The sequence below is a fragment of the Catharus ustulatus genome, chromosome 4, assembly GCF_009819885.2.
Source record: "Catharus ustulatus isolate bCatUst1 chromosome 4, bCatUst1.pri.v2, whole genome shotgun sequence".
Lineage (NCBI taxonomy): Eukaryota > Metazoa > Chordata > Aves > Passeriformes > Turdidae > Catharus > Catharus ustulatus.
This window is the reverse complement of record NC_046224.1, coordinates 613,953-627,716: the sequence shown is the minus strand read 5'-3', so window position 1 is coordinate 627,716 and position 13,764 is coordinate 613,953. Positions and strand designations below refer to the sequence as shown.

At 61.0% G+C, this 13,764-nt stretch overlaps 1 protein-coding gene across 2 annotated transcripts in view; it reads left to right on the top strand.

Moving 5' to 3' along the window:
• SBF1 (SET binding factor 1) overlaps positions 1 to 13,764 on the top strand; it is a 75,829-nt gene that overhangs the window by 21,566 nt on the left and 40,499 nt on the right. For both annotated transcript variants that reach the window (XM_033058025.1, XM_033058024.1), the window contains exon 2: positions 9,520 to 9,605. In XM_033058025.1, the coding sequence (XP_032913916.1) occupies positions 9,520 to 9,605 (86 nt within the window). The remainder of the gene's footprint in view (positions 1 to 9,519; positions 9,606 to 13,764) is intronic.

Sequence of the window (13,764 nt, the reverse complement as noted above, 5' to 3'; positions counted from 1 at the left end):
GTGTGGGGATGGTGGCAATGTCCCCTGATCCGTGCGGGGATGGTGGCAATGTCCCCTGATCCATGTGGGGATGGTGGCAATGTCACCAGATCTGTGTGGGGATGGTGGCAATGTCCCCGGATCCGTGCGGGGATGGTGGCAATGTCACCAGATCTGTGTGGGGATGGTGGCAATGTCCCCTGATCTGTGCGGGGATGGTGGCAATGTCCCCTGATCTGTCTGTGGATGGTGGCAATGTCCCCTGATCTGTGCGGGGATGGTGGCAGTGTCCCCGGGTGTGTGCGGGGATGGTGGCAATGTCCCCTGATCTGTGCCGGGATGGTGGCAATGTCCCCTCATCCGTGCGGGGATGGTGGCAATGTCCCCGGGTGTGTGTGGGGATGGTGGCAATGTCCCCTGATCTGTGTGGGGATGGTGGCAATGTCCCCTCATCCGTGCGGGGATGGTGGCAATGTCCCCGGGTGTGTGTGGGGATGGTGGCAATGTCCCCTGATCTGTGTGGGGATGGTGGCAATGTCCCCAGATCCGTGTGAGGATGGTGTCAATGTCCCCGGGTGTGTGCGGGGATGGTGGCAATGTCCCCAGATCTGTGCGGGGATGGTGGCAATGTCCCCTGATCTGTGCGGGGATGGTGGCAATGTCCCCTGATCTGTGCGGGGATGGTGGCAATGTCCCTATGTCTGTGTGGGGATGGTGGCAATGTCCCCTGATCTGTGTGGGGATGGTGGCAATGTCCCCTGATCTGTGCGGGGATGGTGGCAATGTCCCCGGATCTGTGCGGGGATGGTGGCAATGTCCCCAGATCTGTGCGGGGATGGTGGCAATGTCCCCGGATCTGTGCGGGGATGGTGGCAATGTCCCCTGATCTGTGTGGGGATGGTGGCAATGTCCCCTGATCCGTGCGGGGATGGTGGCAATGTCCCCGGGTGTGTGCGGGGATGGTGGCAATGTCCCTCTGTGCCGGGATGGTGGCAATGTCCCCTGATCTGTGTGGGGATGGTGGCAATGTCCCCGGATCTGTCTGTGGATGGTGGCAATGTCCCCTGATCTGTGTGGGGATGGTGGCAATGTCCCCGGGTGTGTGTGGGGATGGTGGCAATGTCCCCTGATCTGTGTGGGGATGGTGGCAATGTCCCCTGATCCGTGTGTGGATGGTGGCAATGTCCCCGGATCTGTCCCTGACAGGACAGCACTGATTCCATTCCCTTCTCCTTCCTCTTCTCCCACCATTGCTGGCTCCTGGGCTCTTCCCTGTCCCTGGGGCCTGTGCTGGGTGCCATCCCCAAGTGCTGTGTGTGGCAGGATCCCAGGGGATGTCCCTGCAGGATTTGGCAGAGCAGAGCCCCCCACTCCCCAGGCTCCTGGGATTTTCCAGCCTCCCTCAGTTCCTGATTGCTGGGACTCTGCACCCCCAGGTCCTGCCCCCGGGCTGTGTCCAGGGCCAGGTGACTCTCTCCAACATTTCTCCTGCCTTGGAGAGGGATTAGGGAGAGGCTGAGAGGGATTAGGAAGAGGTTTGAGGAGCAGTGACATCCCGGGACAGGAGTGGTGTGAGCCGGGGTGAGCGGGATCAGCGCTGGCTCCTCCTTCCCTGCCTCATTCCAGCTTCTTTCAAACCCCTCTGCTCATCCAGAGCCTCCCAATCCTGCATCCCATGGGGAATGAGAGCCTCATTCCAGCCTCCTCCAAACCCCACTGCTCATCCAGAGCCTCCAGCCCTGCATCCCAGGAATGAGAGCCTCATTCCAGCTTCCTCCAAACCCCTCTGCTGCTCTGAGGTTCATCCAGAGCCTCCAGCCCTGCTCCTTCGGGAGTGAGAGCCTCATTGCAGCCTCCTCCAAACGCTGAGGTTCATCCAGAGCCTCCCAATCCTGCATCCCATGGGGAATGAGAGCCTCATTGCAGCCTGCTCCAAACCCCTCTGCTCATCCAGAGCCTCCCAATCCTGCATCCCATCGGGAGTGAGAGCCTCATTCCAGCTTCCTTCAAACCCCTGCTGCTTATCCAGAGCCTCCAGCCCTGCATCCTGGGAATGAGAGCCTCATTCCAGTTTCTTCCATACCCCTGCTGCTCTGAGGTTCATCCAGAGCCTCCCAATCCTGCATCCCGGGAATGAGAGCCTCATTCCAGCCTCCTCCAAACCCCTGCTGCTCTGAGGTTCATCCAGAGCCTCCAGCCCTGCTCCTTTGGGAATGAGAGCCTCATTGCAGCTTCTTCCAAACGCTCTGAGGTTCATCCAGAGCCTCCCAATCCTGCATCCCATGGGGAATGAGAGCCTCATTGCAGCCTCCTCCAAACACTCTGAGGTTCATCCAGAGCCTCCAGCCCTGCATCCCATGGGGAATGAGAGCCTCATTGCAGCTTCTTCCAAACGCTCTGAGGTTCATCCAGAGCCTCCAGCCCTGCATCCCATGGGGAATGAGAGCCTCATTCCAGCTTCTTCCAAACCCCTCTGCTCATCCAGAGCCTCCCAGCCCTGCATCCCATGGGGAATGAGAGCCGTGCTCCATGGCAGTGCCGTGCTGGGAGTGCCAGCAGCCTCTCCAGGATGTTGTGGGGGCAGTGAGTGCCCTGGTCTGGAGGGGTTTGCCTCCCGTGGGAAGCGTTCCATGTCTCTGTGGAGTTTTTCCAGCCTGGAATTGCATGCAGACAGTTTGCTTCCTCAGCCAGCCCTTGTCTGATCTGATCTTTATCTTCCCTGGGTGATCCTTATCTTCCCTGTGTCCCCAAACACGGAATGAGGCGTTTATTCCAGAGTTTTTCCCTTTTTTTAGCTGCACTCAGGACGGGAATTGCTGTTCTGGGTGTGACTTTGTGGAGACTTTTGTCCTAAATCCCCTCCAAACCCCTTTGGCCGAGCCAGAGGTGTCCCTGTCCCCTGTCCCCCTGTCCTGCAGGCTCCTGGCAGTGTTCCTGCCCTGGCTTTGTCCTTGCCAAGCTCCTTGTCCTGTAGGATTGCCCTAAAACATGAAGAGAACCACGAGGGGGATGTTATCCCTTGGGATGTTACATTCCCTCATTCTGGGGGGAACTGCAGCCATGCCACAGGGGGATGTGGCCTTGGGGACATTGGGGCTCCACTAATGTCACTTCAGAAGAATTTCTGCATGGAAAGGATTGTCCTCCAGGGATTCCTCTGCCCAGGGAGGGGTGGAGTGCCCATCCCAATTCCTGGAGGTGTGCAGGGAGTTCCTGGAGGTGGCACTGAGTGTTCTGAGCTGGGGACAGGGTGGGCATCGGGCACAGCTGGACTTGGTGATCCCAGAGGGTTTTTCCAGCCCCAGGGGTCCCGGGATTGGCACAGGGAGCTGTCACAGCACAGGGAGCTGTCACAGCACGGGGCTGGTGGCCAGCAGTGGGGACAGGGACTGTGTGCCCATCCTGGGCTGGGTGGGCTTTGCTGGAGCAGCAGGGCCACCCCCAGCCCCACAAACAGCCCTTTGTTCCCTCCAGAGAAAAGGCATTCTCCGTGCCCTGGGGGGACGGGGGACACGGAACAGAGGCGGCTTTGTCCCCACAGCAGACACTCGGGTGTTGTTCTGGGTGGGTTTGGGGGCTGGGGTGGGATAATGGGGTGGGATAATGGGATGGGATAATGGGATAATGGGATGGGCTGGCTCATCCCTGCCTGTGCCTTATTCCTGCTCCTCAGGAGGGAGGAGCTGATGGCCAGGGCTGGAATATCCCAGCTTCCCCACTCAGGTGATGATTGCTGGTGAGCTGAGCAGTGAAGGATGGGCTGGTTGTCCTCAGGTTGGTGTGACACATCCCAGAATCATGGAATGGTTTGGTGGGATCTTAAAGCTCCTGCAGTGTCACCCCAGCCATGGCAGGGACACCTCCCACTGTCCCAGAGCTCCCAGTGCCCCTGCAGGGGCTCCAGGAGAGCTGAGAGGGACTGGGGACAAGGATGGAGGGACAGCACACAGGGAATGGCTCCCAGTGCCACAGGGCAGGGCTGGCTGGGATCCTGGGCAGCAATTCCTGCCTGGGCTGGAATTCCAGAGCAGCTGTGGCTGCCCCTGTGTCCCGATGTGCTGCTCCAGCATCCTGGGAATTCAGGGGGAGCTGCCAGAGCTCCAGTGCCAGCCTCTGATCCCCACCTGGCCCCTGGGTTTGTCCCAGCAGCTCAAGGTGGCAGCTTGGAGCCTTGTCCCTCATTGTGGCACACCTGGGCTGGCAGCAGCTGCCGGTGCCAGATCCTGCTGGCTCCATGGGCGTGGGAATGTCCTGACAGGGCTCCCCTGGGGACAGGGCTGTGTTCATGGACTCAGACTGGAAAAGCCCTGCCAGAGCACTGAATCCAGCTGTTCCCAGCACTGTCCCCAAGTGCCACCTCCACAGGGATGTGAAGTCTCTCCAGGGATGGGGATTCCACCCCTGTGCCAGGGCTGTGAGCCCTTTCCAGGATGGAATTCCCTAAAATCCACCCTGCCCTCCCTGCCCAGCCTGTGGCCGTTCCCTCTGCTCCTGTCCCTGTTCCTGGAGCAGATCCCAAATCCCCCCGGTGTCCCCTCCTGGCAGGGACTTGTGCAGAGCCACAAGGGCCCCCTGAGCCTCCTTTTCTCCAGGCTGAGCCCCTGCCCATCTCCCCCAGCCCCTCCCCAGCCCCTCCCAGCTCCCCCAGCCCCTCCCCAGCCCCTCCCCAGCTCCCCCAGCCCCTCCCCAGCTCCCCCAGCCCCTGCCCAGCTCCCAGGGCATTTCCCACCCCCTGTTTGGTGCTGCCCCGGGGATACCCAGCTCCTGCCTCGTTCTCAGAGCCCCATCAGTGTCCTGCCCATCAGGGCTGGGCCTCGTTGCCTGTGCTGGGATCAGAGCTCAGCTCTGAGTGCCCCTGGCACAGCTCCAGCTCCTGGCAGGTTGTGTGGCCTCGTGCCTGCTCTGTCCCTGCCTCTGCAGGAGTCACCTCAGGGACTCCAGGCAGGGCCTTGGAGCACCAAGGATTTTCTGGTGCTGTAAAGCTGCTGAATTTATAAATAATTCCTGCAGCTAAAAGCTCTCAGAAGCCTCACTGGCACTTCCAGGCAGGGATGAGGCTGTCCTCGAAGCTGGGGGGAGCTGGAGAATCATTAATGGTGTGAAATGTTTGTGGAATCTGAAGGTAGCTGAAGTAACTGGGTGTTTGTAAAGTGATTCCACACTCTGTCCTGGCTGGACATCACCTCCAGGCTGGAGTCTGGGGGAAGGAGAGCTGGAACAGCTCTGGCTGCTGTGGGGAGGACTTGGAATTGTGGAATGGTTTGGGTGGGAAGGACCTTAAATCTCACCCAGTTCCATGGCAGGGACCCCTCCCAGTGCCCCAGCTGCTCCAGCCCCAGTGTCCAGCCTGGCCTTGGCCACTGCTGTGGGCACCTGTGCCAGGCCAGCACCCAGCTGTGCTGTCCCAGCTTTGGTTCCTCTCCATGATTTCATCCTGAATTTCTGAGGTTCAGGGGTGTGGGAGCCTGCAGGGGAGCCCTTCTTGGGACTGCTGGGCCAGGGTCCTGTGCTGGGGGTGGAGAGTGTTGGCTGTGAGGGGTGGGATGGACTGGGATGGACTGGGATGGGCTGGGATTGACTGGAATAGGCTGGGATGGGCTGGGATAGGCTGGGATAGACTGAGATGGGCTGGGATGGGCTGGGATAGGCTGTGGGGCTGGGATGAGCTGGGATGGGCTGGGATTGACTGGAATGGACTGGGATGGGATGGACTGGAATAGGCTGGGATGGACTGGGATGGACTGTGGGGCTGGGATGAGCTGGGATGGACTGGGATGAGCTGGGGTTGACTGGGATGGACTGGAATAGGCTGGGATGGACTGGGATGAGCTGGGATGAGTTGGGATGGACTGGAATAGGCTGGGATGGACTGGGATGGACTGAGATGCACTGGGATGGACTGGGATGGACTGGGATGAGCTGGGGCTGCTGTGCTCCACCTGTGAGTGCCCCAGGGATTTTCCAGGGAAGGTGGGCACGTCCTGGGAACGCTCCTGAGCCAGGCCTGGCTGCTCTCTGTGCAGGCTGAGGCCCAGCTCCTGTTTTCCCAGCACTGAGGGGACACTGGGAGCAGGGACAGCGCTCGTGTGTCCCTGACCCCTGTCCGGAGCCGTTCCCGGCACTGTCCCGGCGTGCCAGCGCTCCCAGCCGGGGTCATCCTGTGCCGTGCCTCAGCCCGAGTTTAACTCTGGGCTTATTTAGCATTTCCTGTGTTACAACAACATCCCCTGCCCTTCCCGGAGGGGCTGGGCTGCCCCAGGTGTCCCCCAGCCCTGCAGGAAGGAGGGAGCAGCAGCAGCTGCATGCAGGGAGGGCACAGCGAGGGGCACAGGAGCTTTCCCAGACAGGTCCAGCTTTCCCAGGAATCTCCAGCTTTCCCAGGAATCTCCAGCTTTCCCAGGCATGTCCAGCTTTCCCAGGCATCTCCAGCTTTCCCTGGCAGCTCAGCTGGGGTGGCAGGAGGAGGGAAGGGGCAGGAAGGAACGTGCTGATCCCACAGCCCGATATGGAGCTGAATGCTGGGAAGTGGGAAGGTCGGGATCAGCTGAGGAGCAGCTGAGGGAAGTGTGGCTGTCCAGGATCCCTGAGTCAGGCTGTTGGGGACAGTCCCTGAAATCAGGATGTGCCTGCAGCTGGCTGAAGGGTGGCAGCTCCTGGCTCTGGGAAAATCCCAGGAGTTGAGATTCCCATTGTTCCCAACAGCCCTTGGAAGGGTTTTTGTTTGTGTTGAGGAGGATGAGCCTGAGACCCTGGCAGGGAGGGGAATCCTGCCCCTGTGCCAGGTGAGACCCCACTGCAGAGCTGTCCCAGCCTGGGGACACAGCAGCAGCACCTGGAGCTGCTGGAGAGCCCAGAGGAGCCCCAGGGATCCAGGCTGGGAGAGCTGGGGGTGCTCCCCTGGACAGGAACAGGATCCAGGGAGAGCTCAGAGCCCTGCCAGGGCCTGCAGGGGCTCCAGGAGAGCTGAGAGGGACTGGGGACAAGGCTGGAGGGACAGCACACAGGGAATGGCTCCCAGTGCCACAGGGCAGGGCTGGCTGGGATCCTGGGCAGCAATTCCTGCCTGGGCTGCAATTGCCAGAGCAGCTGTGGCTGCCCCTGGATCCCTGGCAGTGGCCAAGGCCAGGCTGGGCACTGGGGCTGGGAGCAGCTGGGCCACTGGGAGGGGTCCCTGCCATGCCAGGGGGACACTGGGGGGATTTGGGGTCCGTTCCCACCCAAACAACTCCAGGATTTTATGATCTTGTATCCATTTCCCTTTAACTGAGGCTATTCCAGTGAAACCATTGCAGGGCTGGAGCTGTCAGAACCGTAATCCTGATGGGTGGATCTCAAGGGATTTTACAGTCTGGAGCTTGAGCCCAGCCCTTAACAATGGGAGTGGGGGAGCCTTTGCCCAGGGCTGTGTCCAGGGGGGCCAGGGTGTGGGAGCAGGGCTGTGTGTAAAAGCAGGGCCGTGTGTGGGAGCAGGGCCGTGTGTGGGAGCAGGGCTGTGTGTGGGAGCAGGGCCATGGTGTGGGAGCAGGGCCGTGTGTGGGAGCAGGGCCATGGTGTGTGAGCAGGGCTGTGTGTGGGAGCAGGGCCGTGTGTGGGAGCAGGGCTGTGTGTGGGAGCAGGGCCATGGTGTGGGAGCAGGGCCGTGTGTGGGAGCAGGGCCATGGTGTGGGAGCAGGGCTGTGTGTGGGAGCAGGGCCATGGTGTGGGAGCAGGGCCGTGTGTGGGAGCAGGGCCATGGTGTGGGAGCAGGGCTGTGTGTGGGAGCAGGGCCATGGTGTGGGAGCAGGGCCGTGTGTGGGAGCAGGGCCGTGTGTGGGAGCAGGGCCATGGTGTGGGAGCAGGGCCGTGGTGTGGGAGCAGGGCTGTGTGTGGGAGCAGGGCCGTGTGTGGGAGCAGGGCCGTGTGTGGGAGCAGGGCCGTGTGTGGGAGCAGGGCCGTGTGTGGGAGCAGGGCCGTGTGTGGGAGCAGGGCTGTGTGTGGGGGCCATGGTGTGGGAGCAGTGCCATGGTGTGGGAGCAGGGCCGTGTGTGGGAGCAGGGCCATGGTGTGGGAGCAGGACCGTGTGTGGGAGCAGGGCCGTGTGTGGGAGCAGGGCCGTGTGTGGGAGCAGGGCCATGGTGTGGGAGCAGGGCCGTGTGTGGGAGCAGGGCTGTGTGTGGGAGCAGGGCCGTGTGTGGGAGCAGGGCCGTGTGTGGGAGCAGGGCTGTGTGTGGGAGCAGGGCTGTGTGTGGGAGCAGGGCTGTGTGTGGGAGCAGGGCTGTGTGTGGGAGCAGGGCCGGGTGTGGGAGCAGGGCTGTGTGTGGGAGCAGGGCTGTGTGTGGGAGCAGGGCTGTGTGTGGGAGCAGGGCCGTGTGTGGGAGCAGGGCTGTGTGTGGGAGCAGGGCTGTGTGTGGGAGCAGGGCTGTGTGTGGGAGCAGGGCTGTGTGTGGGAGCAGGGCTGTGTGTGGGAGCAGGGCTGTGTGTGGGAGCAGGGCCATGGTGTGGGAGCAGGGCCGTGTGTGGGAGCAGGGCCATGGTGTGGGAGCAGGGCTGTGGTGTGTAAAAGCAGGGCCGTGTGTGGGAGCAGGGCTGTGTGTGGGAGCAGGGCCATGGTGTGGGAGCAGGGCTGTGGTGTCAGAGCTCGTGGCCAGGCTGAATCTCCTTGACCCAATCCCTGTTAACCCAGTCCCTGTGGGTATTTGGTGCCCAGTTTGGCTCCAGCCTTTCCATTTTTGGCCTAGGGCTATAAATGGCCCCTTTCCCTTTCCCTCTGCTGGTTCTGCTAAATCCAGCTGTGGTGGTGGGTGGTGAGCAGGACCCTGGGGACCGTCTGGCCTCCCAAAATAGCCCTTCCCTGGTGCTCCTCCTGCTTTCCCAGCCCCATTCCGTGGCCAGGACCCGTCTCCCAGGGTGGTCCCTGGCAGTGGGATGATCCCTCAGCAGGGATGCCTCTGGAAAGGGCTGGAATATTCCCCCTCTGGGCCAGAGTCCTCGTGTCTGTGATCCCAGCAGTGTCTGTGATCCCAGCAGTGTCTCTGATGGATGTGGGCAGTGTGGGAGCCCTTCCCAGCCTGGCAGGGGCTGTGACAGGAGCACTCGGTGCTGCTGTCACCCCGGGCTGTCCCTCAGCCTGCCCTGCTGAGCCCTTTGCAGGGGAAGGAGCAGGGTTTGGGGTGTGGGATGGTGTGTGCTGGGGGCAGTGAGGGTTTGGGGTGCTCCCAGCCTGCAGAGAGCCCCAGGGAGGCAGGAGGTGTCGGATCCCAGGCAGGGCTGTTTGGGAACGGCCAGCAGGGAGATGAGGAGCAGGGAATGCAGCTTGGATTGAGGGCTGCTGTCCTGCTGGGGTCACAAGGAGGGAAGCTGTGGCTGGAGAGGGAGCAGAGCTGCCCCAGTGCCGTTCCCAGCCCCAGGGGAGGCTCTGGCAGCTCCAGGATTCCTTGGAATCGCTGCTGTTCCCTGTGTGAGGGCCGGGCTCTGTGCTGTGCTGTGCTGCCCCATCCCCTCGCTGTTCCATTCCCCTTGGGGGGGTTCCTGCTGCCCTCTAACCCCGTCCTGTCCCCACAGGGAGCGGGGATGGCCAGGGACAGATCCTGCAGCGCTTCCCGGAGAAGGACTGGGAGGACAACCCCTTCCCCCAGGGCATCGAGCTGGTGAGTGCCTGGGGAGCAGGGGGGCAGGGGTGACAGGGACACATCCCAGGGCTGAGGCTGGGGGGCCAGGGGGGAGCGGGTCCCACTCAGGAACTCTCCAGAAACGGTGGGGTCAGTGTGCTGGTTCTGTCCCAGCCTGTCTGCACCCCCCTTTTTCTGGGATCAGCTGCTGGGGTGCTGGAATGCCTCCTGGAGGAGCCATGGCAAAACTTCCTTCTGTATTTTTACCCTTAACGATTTTAATTTTAATTTTAATTTCAATTTTAATTTTTATTTTATTCCCCACCATGGATGCAGCCCTGGTGTCCACAGCCCCCTCAGGAGCATGGCCAGGCCTTTCCCAGTGCCCTGCCCCAGGCTGGATCCCAGGTTTGGGGTCTGGGTGCCCCCCAGCCCTCTGGACACGGTCATGGTTCTCAGGAGTGCTTTGGGATCCCTCAGAGCTGGGACATTCCCGGGCTGTGCCACCTCCACGTGGGTTTGGAATCCCTGCAGGGATGGGGACTCCACCTGGGACATCTTTCAGGTGGGATAATGGGAGGAATTCCTGACTGGGCTGGAAGTGCCAGAGCAGCTGTGGCTGCCCCTGGGTCCCTGCAATGTCCAAGGCCAGGCTGGACACTGGGCTGGGAGCAGCTGGCATGTCCCTGCCCATCATCTCTGGGGTCAGTGGGGTCACTGGCTCCTCATCCCATTGCTACTGGGATTATTTTTATTTCTATTTTTATTTTTATTTTTATTTTTATTTTTTAAAGTTATTTTTATTTCTATTTCTATTTTTATTTTTATTTTTTAAGTTATTTTAATTTTAATTTTAATTTTTTATTTTTAAAGTTATTTTAATTTTAATTTTTATTTTTATTTTTTATTTCTATTTTTATTTTTCTGCTCCGAGTTTCCTGGTGTCTGCAGGGACTTGGGAACTGTCCCAAGCAGGAGCAAAGCTATTTTTTTTTTTTTTTTTCTTTTCCCAAGGGTCTAACTGTCCAGCCAAAAAATCCCAGGAATTTAAACAATTGGAGCCCTGTGCTGTTGGGAGCCAGGGGTGGCTTCAGGGCTTCCCACAAACCCTCCAAGGGAGCAGCACATGGGGCTGGTCCTGGGGCTGATCCCGAGGCAGCTCAGGAAATCCACAGGATCCATCCCCTGGGCCGGGTGGGACGTGACTCTGTGGTCAGGGCTGATCCTCCTTGGCAGCTTTTTGGGGAAAAAAAAAACCAAAAAACATCCCCAGGGTGTGCAGGGAGGTGGAATTTGGAGCTCCTGGCTGTGTCCAGTGTGTCCAGTGGCAATTCCCACTCATCCCCCGAGCAGGGCTCAGGGCATTCCCACTCTCCCCTTTGGATCCTTCCTGGCACTGGGGTTTAGGACCTTCCCTGCCATGGTCCCACAGCTCTGCCAGGCTCAGTGTGGGATTTTCCATGTCCCCAGGCAGCTCTGGGATGGTTTGGGCACCTGCTCCACCTCTGCCAGCATTCCAGGACATCCAGCAGCTTCCAGAGCCTGCAGGGGCTCCAGGAGAGCTGAGAGGGACTGGGGACAAGGATGGAGGGACAGCACACAGGGAATGGCTCCCAGTGCCACAGGGCAGGGCTGGCTGGGATCCTGGGCAGCAATTCCTGCCTGGGCTGCAATTGCCAGAGCAGCTGTGGCTGCCCCTGGATCCCTGGCAGTGGCCAAGGCCAGGCTGGGCACTGGGGCTGGGAGCAGCTGGGCCACTGGGAGGGGTCCCTGCCATGCCAGGGGGACACTGGGGGGGATTTGGGGTCCCCTCCCACCCAAACCATGGATTCCATGGGGAGGTGAGCACAGGGGTGTCCCAGGTTTGCTCCCTGGGGCCAGCACAGGGGTGTCTGTAGGAAATCTCTGGTTCCCAGCCCTGACTGAGGGGGGTTGCTGGGACAGGGAGCTCAGGATGGGGGTCCCCATTTCCAGAGGGTGGGAACTGCTGGCAGGAACCTTCTCCTGCTGGTTGGATTTAGGCACTGGTGGCTGAGCCTCACCTGGTGTGTCCATGGAATCCTGGCATGGTTTGGGTGGGAAGGGACCCCAGAGCCCCCCCAGTGCCCCCCTGCCATGGCAGGGACCCCTCCCAGTGCCCCAGCTGCTCCCAGCCCCAGTGCCCAGCCTGGCCATTCCCTCCCCTGGCAGGGCAGCCACAGCCCAGCCCTCAGAGCCCACAGCTGCTTTGGGAACGCTCCAGAGGGAGCAGAGGCACCACCACACTCCCCCAGCAGGGAAAATAAACCACCAGGAGCACGGCTTGGGACATCAGGGCTGGGATCCTTGCAAAATGAATCCTTGGGAAGGGCTGTGGAGTAACTGGGAGGAGCTGGGAGGGTCAGGCTCTGCTCCAGGAACAGGGACAGGAGCAGAGGGAATGGTCCCAGGCTGGCCAGGGGAGGGCAGGGTGGATTTTGGGGAATTTCCTCCTGGAAAGGGCTCACAGCCCTGGCACAGGGGTGAGGTCCCCATCCCTGTTGGGATTTCAGAGCCCTGTGGAGGTGGCACTTGGGGACAGGGTGTGGGGCAGTGCTGGGAATGGCTGGGCTGGGCTGCTCAGAGGGCTTTTCCACCCCAAACAATTCCATGCTCCTGCTCTGTCCATGGGAGCTGTGATTTTGCTTCCCCTCACGTGTGGCACCTCAGGGTGGCCGAGCTCCAGGTGCCACCATGGCTCAGGTGGGGCTGGGTTTGGACACCTGTCCTGGCCCTGCCAGCCCTGCCCATTCCCATGGCTTTCCTTCCTGGAAGGTCCAGCTGAGGTGTGGCACTGGGGGTGACATCACGGGGCTGCTGCAGGATTAATTATCCAGGTGGGACCCAGTGAGGTCACGCTCTGGGCTGGGAGTGACTCTGGCATTTCCCCGTGGTGCCACCTGACCCAGGAGTCACCTGCTGCTGTTGGAGGTGGCCCAGCCTCTCAGCAGGTGCTGTTTTTAGGGAGCTTTTCTGTATCCCACGGCTCAGGGAGCATTCCTAAGTGCTTGGTGGGTTTTGGGGCCTCCCACCCCTGCTGTCTCCCAGGGGAGGGGACCTGGAGTGCATTCCTGTCTGGGATGTGGCAGTGGGAGTGCTGGGTGGGACCCAGGGCACGGGGAAGGGTTAAAACTGAAAGAGGGGAGATTTAGATGGGGACTTGGGAATTGATTCCTGGCTGGGCTGGAACTGCCAGAGCAGCTGTGGCTGCCCCTGGATCCCTGGCAGTGGCCAAGGCCAGGCTGGGCACTGGGGCTGGGAGCAGCTGGGCCACTGGGAGGGGTCCCTGCCATGCCAGGGGGACACTGGGGGGGATTTGGGGTCTCCTCCCACCCAAACCATGCCAGGATTCCCTGATTCCATGATCCTGACCCAGCAGCTCTGGACCCCTCATTCCCACAGTGCCAGGAGATCTCGGTGTGGGGTGGGAGCAGCAGGAGGGAATTCCCACATGGGGACAGTGACACGGGGATGGGGAGAGAGGGGCTGTGGGATGGGGAGAGAGGGGCTGTGGGATGGGGAGAGAGGGGCTGTGGGATGGGGACAGAGGGGCTGTGGGATGGGGACAGAGAGGGGCTGTGGGATGGGGAGAGAGGGGCTGTGGGATGGGGAGGCTGTGGGATGGGGACAGAGGGGCTGTGGGATGGGGAGAGGCTGTGGGATGGGGACAGAGGGGCTGTGGGATGGGGACAGAGGCTGTGGGATGGGGACAGAGGCTGTGGGATGGGGACAGATGCTGTGGGATGGGGACAGAGGGGCTGTGGGATGGAGAGGGGCTGTGGGATGGAGAGGGGCTGTGGGATGGGGACAGAGGGGCTGTGGGATGGGGACAGAGGCTGTGGGATGGGAACAGAGGCTGTGGGATGGGGACAGGGACTCTGGGATTGGGACAGGGACTCTGGGATGGGGAGAGGCTCTGAGGCAGCTGGAGCAGGGTTCCTCAGCCCTGGTGCCACCTGCTTCTCCTGGATTTGCTGAATTCCTGTGTCCTCAGCCCTGGAAGGAGCTGGGAATTATCACAGCTCCTCGGCAGCCCAGTGCAGCCCTGGGGAAATGAAGAGACCCCCTGAGAGCCGGGGCAGTCCTGGGGGCTCTGGCTGGAATTACCCCGGCCCTGGGAGGGCTTTGGGCAGTGCCAGGGGCTGCTGCAGTGCCAGTGGCACAGCCGGGCCGGTGTTTG